At 42.6% G+C, this 13,514-nt stretch overlaps 1 protein-coding gene across 6 annotated transcripts in view; it reads right to left on the bottom strand.

Annotated features, from left to right (window-relative positions):
* Nucleotides 1-7,157: 7,157 nt before the first annotated feature.
* The window catches only part of WDFY3 (WD repeat and FYVE domain containing 3), a 249,052-nt gene continuing 242,695 nt past the window's right edge, over nt 7,158-13,514 (bottom strand). For all 6 annotated transcript variants that reach the window (XM_061145614.1, XM_061145615.1, XM_061145616.1 and 3 more), the window contains one exon: nt 7,158-10,522. In XM_061145614.1, coding sequence (XP_061001597.1) covers nt 10,399-10,522 — 124 coding nt within the window. In that variant the 3' untranslated portion in view covers nt 7,158-10,398. The remainder of the gene's footprint in view (nt 10,523-13,514) is intronic.

The raw sequence follows: 13,514 nt of genomic DNA, 5'->3' as shown, positions 1-13,514 counted from the left end.
CCGTTACCAGGTACTAATGCAGGCTGTCCCTCTCAGCTACTTTCGTACCAGTGACCTTCTTGAAAGTACCTTAGAAAGTGGCCTGTCTCTAAATCAAAGAGACATTTTAATGAGGGCTCACAGGTGACAGAGAAGGGACTGAGGGTTGGCTGGTGCTGTTCCCTGAGAATAAAATATGGTTGGACACATTGCTGGTGGGAATGTAAAATGGTAGAACTGTTTTGGAAAGGAGTTTGGCAGTTCCTCAACATGCTAAAGCATTACCATATGATCCAGCAATTCTACTCTTAGGTATATATATACTCAAGAAAAATGAAAATGCCCGACATAAACACAAGTGTGTGCAACAGCATTACAACAGTAAAAAGTGGATGCAAACTACATGTCCATCAGGTGGTGAATGGATAAATAAAGGGTGATATATCCACACAATGGACTAAACTACTTGGCCATAAAAAGGAAGTTCTGATACATGATACAATATGAATGAAACTCCAAAATATTATGTTCACTGACATAGGACAGTCCCTAAAGACCACATACTGACAATTCCATTAAACTAAATGTCCAGAACAGGCAACTCTATAGACAGGGAGTAGGTTGGTGGCTGCTAGGGTTGGGGACAGGGAGGAGAATGGGGACTAGTGGCATGTGATTTCCTTAGGGGTGATGCAAATATCCTAAAACTAGACGATAGTGATAGCTGCACAACTCTAAACGTGCTAAACTCAGAGTCTTATCTGATGAATTTTTACAGGATGCTAATTCTCAATAAAGTTGTTAAATGACTAGAGAATCTGTAATGGTAGATCTACAGGTGAAGGTGTTCTGGGCCTGGGGAGAAGCAGGGGAGGGCTGTCAATTGTCTCCACAACTGGGGGCCCCACGATGTGTTCAGCCTCCCCTCCTTGCTGTCTGATGGGCATCATTGAGGAGTCGGCTTAGTACTGCCCGGAGGCCAGGGAAGGCCTGCCTTAGAAGGTGACAGTTGAGACATGGCTCATAGAGTCATAGAGACATAGAGATTGCTGCCTTAGGAGAAGGAGGCAGGGGAGTGAGGAAGTGGAGCACAGGTGGGTTAGGAGCCCCAAGGCAGACGTGACAGTTGGGGGGAGAGCCTGGCAAGTGTGCAGAGTGGCAGAGGTAGGAGGTGAGGAGCCCTGCAGGTTTTAAGAAGGACTGACAGAATCCAGCATCTTAGTGAGCTGGCCTGGCTAAGAATGGACCGTGGTGGCCAAGGCAGAAGTACAGAAATCCCACAGCCAGCGCCCAAACGAAGGGTGGATACGCTCTCACTGTACGTCAGCAAGTGCAAACTCTGGGTGGGAATACCCACCTTTAAACGGAGGAAGATGCAAATCAATGCTATCACATCACAAAACAAAGGAAGGCAGGAAAGCAGGCACACACAACCAAGAACCCAGTCTGGGGGGGGGGGGGGGGGGGGGCGGGCAGGGGAGGAAAAACCACCCTAAAGAAGAGAATTTTTCTGGGAAGGCTTTGTATTATGTAGTTTAGTGAAAATATGAGTTCAATAAAGGATCAATGATGAAATGAGAGAATAACAGAATGATGTGAAAATGAAGATTGAAGAGCTGAGAAAACCAATTGTGATGAGAGTGTCATTCTTACTGAATTAGAAACAGAAATGGAATAGACTCACTGAAAATTCAACTATAGATCTTACACCAACTTGAAGGCAAGTCTCTTGTTTATGGGCTAGAAAGTTCTTGATGAGGTTATGTCATTTTGGTATCATCTGCAAGGCCCAGTGGAATATGTATCATCATGGACATAGAGATTGCTACCTTAGGAGAAGGAAAAGTCTACATGGATGGATCTACACTTGATCCACAATCACACTTGGTCACACTGCTGGGATAGGTCTTGGTTTCTTTCTCTTGGCAGAACTGGTCTGCAGGGTCACACTGTGATGACCCTTGAGTTTAGTCAGGGCTGCTTAGGTTGACCTTTGGTCCCTGGTTTATTTCTTCCTAATCAGTTGGACCATAAGGAAGGCTGAACGCTGAAGAATTGGTGCCTTCAAACTGTGGTGCTGGAGAAGACTCTTGAGAGTCCCTTGGGCTGCAAAGAGATCAAACCAGTCAATCCGAAAGGAAATCAACCCTGAGTATTCATTGAAAGGACTGATGCTGAAGCTCCAATACTTTAGCTATCTGATGTGAAGAGCTGACTTGCTGGAAAAGACTGAAGGCAAAAGGGGAAGAGGGTGGTGGCAGAGGATGAGATGGCTAGACAGAATCACTAACTCAATTGACATGAACCTGAGCAAACTCTGGGAGATAGTGAAGGACAGAGGAACCTGGTGGGGTCACAGTCTATGGGGTGGACACGACTTAGCGACTGAACAGCAACAAATCAGGTTGCAAACAGGTGGCTTGGCTTTTATGTACAGAAAAGATTTTAGGGTACAGGTTTTGTTTGAAATGTATAGCAGTGCGTGAGGGCAAAATCACAAATTGTTTTTCTATAAATAATAGTTCTGTGCTCTGGAATGCAGCTTGCAACTTGCCTTTGTCTTTGTTGAGCAGGAAGTGTGATAGTTGAAGGCCAAGGTTGAAATTCCAACCCTTTATCTTTGTGATAAAGCTGGGCATGATAGAAGTAATATCCTAAGTACATTTTCACTGTAGTCAACACCACTGCCCCACAACACCCACTCTACCCCCACCCCACAAAAGAAAAAGAAAATGGAAAATGGAACCTGGAAGCCATTTGTAAAGATCATTGGCCTTGGAATTGGGACGTTTAGGGGCAGAGCAGGGAATTAGATTCAATAAGCAATAGGGCATTGGGAATGTCAATGGTTTCTCTGAATCCCTTTCTTCTTGGTGCTCAATGCAGGTTTGGGCTGCATGATTTCTAAGGGCCCTTCCCCAGCTGGCATTCTGCCTGCTGTGAATCTGCCTGAAGATGAACTTGCCGTCAGTGGCTGTAGATATTTAGGCTTTAGAAAATGCACCACTCCTTTTACATTCATATTTCTAATTTTTTTTTGTTGTTCTTCAGTCACTAAGTTGTGTTGGACTCTTTGCGACCCCGTGGACTGTAGCACGCCAGACTCCTCTGTCCACCATTTCCCGGAGTTTGCTCAAATTCATGTCCTTTGAGTTGGTGATGCAGTCTAACCATTTTCTCTGTCCATGGGATTTTCCTGGGAGGAATACTGGAGTGGGTTGCCAGTTCCTCCTCCAGCGGATCTTCCCAACCCAGGAAATGAATCCACATCTGCATCTCCTGCATTGTCCAGCAGATTCTTTACCGAGTCACCTGGGAATCCATTTCTAAATTAATGCTATACTATATTGAGAACATCTGGTCAAGCACTACATGACTTACATTGTTGTTCAGTCTGTAAGTTGTGATCCCGTGAACCACAGCACGCCAGGCTTCACTGTCCTTCACCACCTCCTGGAGCTTGCTCAAACTCACATCCATTGAGTCGGTGATGCCATCCAACCACCTCATCCTCTGTCGCCCCTTTTCCTCCTGCCCTCAACCCTTCCCAGCATCAGGGTCTTTTTCAATGAGTCAGCTCCTCGCATCAGGCAGCCAAAGTATGTGAAGAGCCGACTTGTTGGAAAAGATATGTATTACCCAGTTTAATCTTTATAACAAATTCTCAAGTATCATAATACAAAGCTGACTTATGAGGAAACTCAGATGTGGAGAAGTGGCCTAATGTCACACAGTAAGTGGCAGAACGAGAACTTAAACCTCAGACTGACCCTCAGTTGTCAAATTCCTGACCAGCTCACCATTTTAGGCAGAACTATACTCAATAGGAAGGATTATAGTGTTTTTACATGATCAAAATTTTGGAGCCTTGACTAGAAGAATGTGACTAAAAAGAGGCCGTCTTAGAAACTCTAGCACTGCAGTGATGCACTCCCGGCTGTGTGCTCGGCGCTGGGGAGGCAGTTTCTGGCAGAGGGCCGTGGCCCCGTGCTCGGCCCACTGTGGCAGGCCTCGCTTGCCCTTGGCAGGCTGCAGAGGGAGCCCCACTGAAAGCCCCGGGTCTGTGATTAGAAACCTGGCTCCCAGGTCAGTTTCAGACTGGCTGCTTTAAAATTGAGGAGCACCTCATGTGTCTTCTCCTTGGACTAGTGCTTCTCCAATTCAGAGTTCCAGATCCCTGGGAGTCCTGAAGACCCTCTCAAGGGGTCTGCAAGATAAAGACTATTTTCATAGTAATACTGAAATGTTTGCCTTTTTCAAGGCATTGATATTTGCCAGAATTCAAGCATGCAATCGGGCAGCAGCACCAGACTGCCACTTGTCATGATAGTCTTCATTGTCAAGCACTCCCAGTAAAAGTATCTGTTTCACTTAAGAATGTCCTGGAGAAGCGGTGAAGTTACTACTCTTATTAAACCTTGAACCTAAAGTTACGTGACACAAAATGAGAGGTACCCAGAAGGTGCCAGGTACATCAGGTACAAGGTTCGTCTTGAAGAGAAGCACTTGTCGTTGAGTTGTGGCTGGCTTGTGGCTTTTCTCCTGGCATATCTTTCCTCCCTGAAAGAGCAGTAGACAGACCCCAGTTCTTGGGCAGCAGCGTTGTTGAAATTAACAAGGTGAGCCTACTGCTTCAAAGAAACAACAGTGACTGGTGCCAATGATAAAATTCTAGGTTTTAAGCAAGACTTAAAGACTTTTGGAAAACTTGTGATATCCACTATTGTGAGCTTGACTTAGAATTGCCTGAGACTTCTAGAGAAGTTTTGATATTATGTATGACATGATTTTGGGGGATATATTATAGAACAAAATGCGTCTTGGAAGATCTACACACACTGTAGCAGTGGTGATAATAGTTCTAAATGGCCAATGTTGTTTTTGTTTAGTCGCTTTGTCGTGTCTGGCTCTCTTGTGACCCCATAGACTGTAGCCCACCAGGCTCCTCTGGTCCATGGGATTTTCCAGGCAAGAATACTGGACGGAGTTGCCATTTTCTTCTCCAGGGGATCGTCCTGATCCAGGGATGGAGTCTGAGTCTCCTGCTTAGCAGGCCGATTCTTTACCACTGAGCCACCTGGGAATGGGAAGACCTCAAAATAGCCAATGAGTGCTATAAAATTATACGTGGGTAAAAGATCGATTCAAGGTACAAGACAGACTAATGGATTTTCAAGTAATGAAGCATAAAAAGTTCACTGATAAAATGGGTTGGCCAATAAGTCTGTTTGGGTTTTTCTGTACGATGTTATAGAAAAGCCCAAAACTTCTGGCTAACTCAATAGTTTCAAATACCATATAGCAATCAATCTTTAAGAAACTTAAAAGTTATTCAGAAACAATGACTTGAAAAGGCTATTAAAATACCCCTCCCCACCCCCTTTTAGCCACATACCTGTGTGAGGCTGGATTTCCCTCATGCTTCAACCAACATGAAGAATCACGATAGACTGAACGTAGAAGAAAATGTGAGAATCCACCTGTGTTCAATTAAGGCAGACATGAAACAGGTTTGCAAAATTGTAAAGCCACTCCAGTCGCTAATTTTTTTTCTCTCGTGGTTTGGAAAAGTTTTTTTTTTCCTTTTCATAGAGGTATGTAATTGATGTTACTACATAATAGTTTCATCATTGCTATTTCTAAGTAAATTAATATACATACTTTTAAAATCTCAGTTTTGACCTCTAATACCATGCCTACTAATATAGGCAGCTCACACAAACAAATGTGATAGTTTTAAGGATCAAAATAGTCTGAGACCAAAGAGTTGGAAAAGCCCTACGTTAGACTCATCCCATGGTCACAGTCACTGTTGACACAAGAAAACCTGGTGCGCCAAGAGGGACTGAACGCGGGCTTCTGGAAGTCTCCATCTTCGAAGCCCGAGCCGAGGCTCCCAGCACCGCGCTGTCTCTGAGTCCAGTAGCTGAGCTTGGAGCCACTTCTAGCAAAAGTCAAAAGAACAATATGTAAATAAAAAAGGAACTTTGCAAAGGGTGGGGGGAAATGATAATATTGTTAAAGCAAGAAAGTCTAAGCCAGTGCTAAAGCAATTCCATCTCTGCTTCTTCAACACTCCAAATGGGCTTGAAATGAGGGGTGAAGAGGAAATTTTACTGGAGAATCAAAAGGCAGATATGGGACTTCCTGAAGATCATTTGCACATTTTCCTTTAAACTCTGAGAAAAAATTTTGCAAGTCTGTCCCTGCAGGAACTCTTCTTGAAGTCACTAGGATTCTGAATGGTACTACATTAAAACAATGAGAACTGCTCTGCGTTTTCTCTTATCACTGATCTATTTTTGAAGAAATATCTATTGTCTTGGAAATTCTTAGCATTCCTTTATTTTCTGGCTCTACAGTGGAGTTGTACTGGGTGGGGGGTGGGGGGGGATTTGTAATAAGCACAATATCCTCAATAGTAGGACTCTACTATTTATACTTAAGATGAAATGGAAATTTTGTTAGTATATTTAGAAAGAAGACATTAAAGCAGCCTAAATAAACTTAAGTGTTTTCTACATTCCCCCTTTCTGGGAAGTCAGTTTTCAAACCAAATAAGCTAGTAACTATAAAAACAGATGTGAGTTGCTAACACTTCCAGATCAAAGGCAGAGATGGAAAGTCTAGCTGATGACAGAGGGCGCCGTGCTTCCGGAAAGAGGGCAGGACACCAGAATATTTCTGATATGACTATAGCAGGGGCTGGAGATAGAGGTATAATTTATCATTGTTTACATTTCACAATATGACGGATAAGAGAAAAAGCTCAGGGAAAAGGAGCCGAAACCATGAAATGTAGTACTTTTCCAGAGGTTCATTCAAGTCTGAAGGTCATGTCTCCCAAGAGCCACTTGTCTCTGCCTGCGGCTGTGCACACAGTTAGCCCCAGGAGTCCAGCATCACTGGGAAACTCAGGATGCGGAAAGCCTGGTTTTAAAATGTGGATTGCACTAGAACTGGAGCCAGATCCTAGCAGCCAACACATCTGCAAGCAGAGAATTTAAGCAGGTGCTTCTGAAAGATATATTCACAACTAGAAAAGAACTACACAAAAGTTTTATTGGACCTCAATTTTGTTTTTCCTTCTCTGAAGAGCTGGCTTTAAAACGTTTTCTTTTTTTCCTGGGGGTGGTAAATAGGAGGTATTTATCTGAAATGAAAAAAAAAAAAAAGTATCTGGACTACTGCATTTAATCATGTATTATAATTGTGTTACTCTACCTTTTTGCATCAGAGACAGATATACAATGAACATTCAGTTATCACAGATTGCACACTAAGATAGTAATTCTTCAGGCCTTTTACATAACCACCAAAGAACAGATATTGGATTCTGCAATATAGTACAAAAGTCCACAGTCAATCCAGTCTTAGCCAGTATCTTCAATTTACTTCTGTTGCTGTACAAATAATCGGCCATTACTAGGGCTTACAAGTTAATAACAGGACAAAAAAATATACATTGCACTGACACAAAAAGTCAGCTGGGTTAATAGTCATGCAACAAGTAACCAAACTTGCTGAAATTAAAAATACTTTCTAAAAACAGTTTTAATGGCATAAATATTTTATACACAGTTCATTTACCCAAACAAAATGTATTTAAATGATACAAAGCAAAAATAAGTTTCTACCAACTTTATACATAAGAAAGTGCAAAATAACTTATCTAGAGTGTTTTGCTATTATCCAGACGGATGGCTGCTGTGGGCAGCTAGTCTCTTCTTCAAAAGCATGACGTTGCCATGCCACACTACACACAAATGTTAGAAAACACGGATGAATGAATGGATGGATGGACAAACCACTACGAAGATCAGGCAGAAGCCCTGTGAGGTACTCTCAGAGAAAGAACATGGACCACACAAAGGTGGATGTACATGCTGAGAATGTATGTTGGTAAACAATGTACGTGGAACACAGAAAGACATCCAGAGACACGATTAGTTTATGTGAGTGAGTGTACTTGGGTGTGTGAGTGATTTGTGATTTCTGCATTAAAAGCAAAAAGGAAAAGAAACCCCACTGAACAAAACGGTTGCCCACAGCACCAGCTGCCAGAGGAAAGACTATCATGAGGGTTTTGGTTTCCACCTTCTAGTTATGGAAGTTGTGTCGGAAAGTTTAAAAGTGTTCATCTCATATAACTTCATATTACATAGAGGAAAAACCTTTAAGTAACTACGTACAGACATTCATATATTCAAGTCTTTAAAGAACATCTCTGCCGTTGGGTTTTGGGGTAAACATGGTTCGTGGACACAAGGAGGACGCCTCTTTTAAAAAGTGTAGAATAACACTGCTACAACTCATCTCTAGGTCCGGACAGGGACAAAGCCCGCGGCTAGGTGAGAGCACAAGTCCTGCAACTGTTGAACACCCAGCATTATTTATTAGAATTGGAATAAGAAGGTTGGGGGCAGGGGTGGGGGAGGGAGGAAGATGGGAGAGAGGACGACACAGGAAGGAAAACAGAACACAACTTTTCTTCAAGTTAAAGTATTAATGCCAATAATCCTTTTATTAACAAGTATATTTGAACTTTTAGAAATGGAAGTGTTTTCCTCAATTTTGATATGTAATCATAGACAGTAGGCTCAAACCTAGGTAAATAAAGGTGTAAATTTAGTAAGCATAAGGCACTAAAGCAGCCTTTATATTTTTCTCTTGGAGACCTAGTTATCAGGAAGAACAAATTTGTTCTTAAGCTGGTTTCAGCCCATTAGGTACAAGGTTACTATTGTACCAATGCCTATGCTTGAATGCATGTGCATATATGTGCATTTTAGTGCATAAGTGTGCCTGTCACCAGGGCCTAAAGATGAAAAATCGGGAATGCCAAAGCCGCTGTCCTTCGTATGATACTCCGAGAGGTGTGAAGGCCTGTCCTTCCTTTCCTGGGCCATAAATGCTTCTGTGTTTTTCAAATCACAGGGCTTTTAGATTTGTTCATAATATTATCACTAAATATCTGAAAATGTTAAAATCTAGATTAATCGTTTCATTTGTTTTATATATATATTTATATATGTACATAACACACATTTTAAAAAATCCCACCACCAAAGCCTTTTTTTTTTTCTGTAAACGAAACTTATCCCTTCGCCCCCACCAGCTTTAGTCTCCCTGGATTTGTGTGTTCTGTATCCAACTAGTAGAACAAATTAAATAACTAAATATTAAAATACTGTAATTATATTCATAGCAAAAACAAAAAAATAGACATTGATACAGTATAAATCTCACTGTTTTCAGGTAGATGGCATTAAATGGTAAAGGTTAATTATAAGCAGTTCTGACATGATCCAGTTTTACATCAAGGTTTACATGTTAACTCTGTACACTTTTTTCTTTTGTTTTAACCCCTTTTTTGGAAAATAAGCTATAGTAGAACATTAGTGTCACCAAAGACACATACTTCTTATGTTCTATGCAAGAGAAGCTAATTTGGGTTACATGCAAATATATTTCCATTAGTTGAGGCAGGGCTGTTTCCTGCACTGCGTGGATTGCCCGACCACCAGGGCGCAGTGCTAAGAACGGATGCTTTGACCACAGGGCAGTCCAAAGAGAAGTCTACGTGGGGCCTTATGACATCAGAACAACACCGAGGTGGTAGGTAGCCATGTGCAAGATGCCCAAAGATTGCCAGGGTATCTCAGGGCCAGACTCCTATTCTCCCACACTGTTTCCTAAAGAAGGTCCACATGACATTGTTTTGGTTACTAGCTTAGGTTAAGTGGAGATACCGTGGGCAACTTGAGAGAAAGGACATCGGGCACACGGGCTGGGCTTGCAAGGGGGAAGGAAAAAAGACCACAGATAATGTCTTTGAGGATTTAAAAAAAAAAAATTTATAATTAATTGGTGAGGGATGTCAGACAAACCATAAGCATTTCATTGAATTAGTGGTTTAGTTGGAAGTCTCATGTTACAGGCTGTTAAGTCCTTATTTAGAAAAAAAGGCCTTTGTACCTATTTACAATATACACAGTTACTTGCAAAGAAGTCAGATTTACAACCATTTTCTAAAAGCCTTTTTTTTTTTTTTTTTGTAGTCGTTGATTTTTCCAATTGAGGATGAGTAGCTCTACAAAAACGAGACGCAAGAAAAGAACAGTTAACATGTGAGGATTTTCTCTTGGAGACAGCGATTGTTAAGGGAGAGTCGGATATTGAGATGTTGCTCCTGGGAACCACCTCGTATTCTTGTGCTGCTCACCTGCAGTGTCTGCCCCACGACTGTACTTGACACCCGTTCAGTCAGTGTTCCCTCTGAATCCCACACTTCAGACGCGCGGTGTGAAGAGATGTGTAAACGGAGACTGTTTCAATGCCTTCCGAGCTGCGAGCTGTGACGGGGGAGGCGGGAAGCGGGGTCTCCAGACCGTGGTCTCCAATCAGCTTGCTGAATCTTCAACAATTCCGAGGCCCGTCTTCTGAACTCCTCTCGTGCTGTAAGTTGTAGTAACAGTTCTGACAGACACGGACTGGGGAGGAGATTTTCAAGCGTTTGATTTCTGACTGAAATCGGCTGCACCTAAAGGAGAGGTAAAACCAGGTAGTTACGGATTTTTTTCCCACATTGGACCACTGGGCCCCGAAATGCTAATTTAAAAACAGAATGGACAGCCTGCAGTGTAACACTCAAGAGCACATTTTGTCAGAAGAATGCCAGAGGCCATACTAGTATGGGTCACGTGGTTTTTGACCTAGGACCACAAGGAATGCTGTATTCCTTGTTTCATCCTATGAAGAAAAGTGCTAATAAACCAAGGCAAGCCATTTGTTTGACAAAAGAGAATTTAAAAAAAAAAGTTAAGATTCTCCTACAGGATGAAGCCAAGGGAAGTCAACAGCTCAGAGGCCATTCTTCCCGTGCAGGACGGAAGTAGGGCATTCTTCCTCATGTCCTGTCACCTTGGGCGGTATGCCAGTGTCTTTACTTGGAGCCTATTTTCCCTGGGCATTAGAGCTCTTACTACTCATTTTAAAAGACACTTTGGTCACTAAAGAGTTCTTCTGAGCTTTTAATCACTTTGACTCACTCTTCAGTCATTTCTTGTAGTTTGACTTTTCTGTCTGGTCCAAATGTTCTCATTTTCTGTTTATCTTGACAGAATTTCTTGAGGTGGAATACACACTTAGAGATGTTCCAGTTCTTTATAGAAAGCATTCTTACTCCTGGCATAAAGCAGGATATGACCCTGAATGTGGCACTCCGTCACTTTGAGCTTGGCTTTTCACAAGACTGAAGATTTTGTTTCCTCCATTAATCTACCAGTAGAAGTGTCCAGAGAATAAGGGACGCGCCACCAGCCTCGGAGGTTTAAGGGACTGGACTTTGAGGAGACCCTTAGGAATGCTGGCAAGCTCCCTTAGCAGCTCAAGGGTAAAAGATCATGGCAGGGCTATGCCCTCTGGGACAGCATTCCTTCCATTCCCATTATGTCATTATCAGTCACTTGTTTGGTTGGTTTTTCAAATAAAGCCTTCATTCAACATTTGAAGGCCTGGGCTAATTTAAAGAATTACCTACATGTAAACAGTACTTAGAAAATTAAACACTACAAAGAACAGATGTGTGTCAGCAGACATATGGAGGTGGTGATGACCAGAAATTACCAGATCACTAGGCTTCGCAGAGTGGGTGTCTCAAAGCACAGAAGCTCAAGACAGATTCCTCTGCCATCATGGAAATTCCTGTAAGAAGTGGCTGGCAGCAACTTTCTGCTACCCCACCTTGAATCAGACATCTCAGGAGAAAAGGTTTAAGACATTAGTCTGAAAAAAATTTATAATCATGATAACACTTCTTACTAAACACCTATTTTGCCAGACTTTGCACCTGGTGCTTTACAAAACTCATGTGTGATTTCAGAGAGGGCTAGTAATATGCTGAGATGACGCAATGGACAACAGTCCAGTGAGCACCTGGGCAGTGTAAAGCCAAGACCACAGCCTTTCCAATAAGTCACGGCCCCTCAGTGACTGGCTCAGGAGCAATGATACACTTTATGTGTTCTGTGAAAGCATCTTTTGAGTAAGGCAATATAAATATTAGTGAGTACTGCCTGGGGGATCTTTTCTGTTGTCTGCCATGAAAACTAAGGACTGGGGTTTCCCTGGTGGTCTGGTGGTTAAGAATCTGCCTGCCAATGCAGGGGACATGGGTTTGATCCCTGGTTTCGGGAGGATCCCACATACCTCATAGAAACTAAGCCTGTGTGCCACAAGTACTGAGGCCACATGCCCTAGGATGTGTGTCAGCAACAGGAGAAGCCCGTGTACCACAACAAAGAGTAGCCCACACTGCAACTGGAGAAAGCCCTCGCAGGGCAATGAAGACCCAGTGCAGTCAAAAATACATACATACATACATTCTTGCCTGGGAAATCCCATGGACAGAGGAGGCTGGCAGGCTATGGTCCAAAGGGTCACAAAGAGTTGGACATGACTGAGCGACTAAGCACGCAAATATGTAAGTAAATAAATCTTAAAAAAAAGAAAGTAAGGCCTGAACATGCGTATGTGGGACCCCAGAGTATGACAGAGAGGGCAAGGAATCAATGCATATGAGACAACTGACTCTTTGTACCCGGGAAATATAAGTGATCCCCACCTCATGTCGTACCCCCAAATAAATTCCAAATGGATTTGAACCTAAAGACCCAAATGTGAAAAACAAAACTGAAACTTTTAAAAGAAAATGAACAAGGCCATCTTTATGACCTCAGGACAGAGAAAGATTCTTTAAGGTCAAAAAAAGAAGCAAAAGTCATAAAAAGTAACACATGCTACTACATCAAAATTCTAAACCCATGTGCCAGAAAAAAAAAAACATACATCAAGTTAAAAACACAAGCCATAGACTGGCAGAAGATAGCTGCAAGACATATATAAGGCAAAGGATCAGAGCCCAGGATACAAAACAACTCCTCAAGGAGGTGGGAAAAAACAGAAGAGCAAACCCAAAGGGGAAATGGGCCAAGTTACCCAAGAGGAAACTCAAAACTGGCAATAAGCATATGAAAAGATGTTCAACCTCAGAAACGCTGCAAGTTAAAACAACACAATCTGGCTATCAGATTGGCAAACGTGGAAAAGCTTGGCAGTCCCAGGTATGAATAAGCACTGCAAGAACTGACATACCCTGCTGGAGGGAGAGTGAGCTAGCACTACTGTTCTGGAGAGTAATCTGGCAATAGCTAGTTAAGTTCAGGGCTATGTCTGCCATCTATCAATTCCTTCCTGAGGTATCTCCTCTAGGGAAACTCCAGCTTGTGTATGAAGAGGGCATTTATAATGGTGTGCACTGCTGTATTGCTTATACTGATAAAATGAAACAAAATCCCTTGAGTCCATCAAGGACATCCCTGGTGGTCCAGTGGTTGAGTCAGTCTGCCAATGCAGGGGACACAGGTTCAAACCCTGACTGAAGAAGATCCCACCTGCCACCAGGCAACTGGTGAATGATTCACCCATGAATCATGTCTGCTGAAGCCCGTGCACCTAGAGCCCTGCCTCTGCAA

This window comes from Dama dama, chromosome 6 (assembly GCF_033118175.1).
Source record: "Dama dama isolate Ldn47 chromosome 6, ASM3311817v1, whole genome shotgun sequence".
NCBI lineage: Eukaryota > Metazoa > Chordata > Mammalia > Artiodactyla > Cervidae > Dama > Dama dama.
Note: the sequence above shows the minus strand (reverse complement) of the source record. Positions and strands in the feature narration are given on the sequence as shown.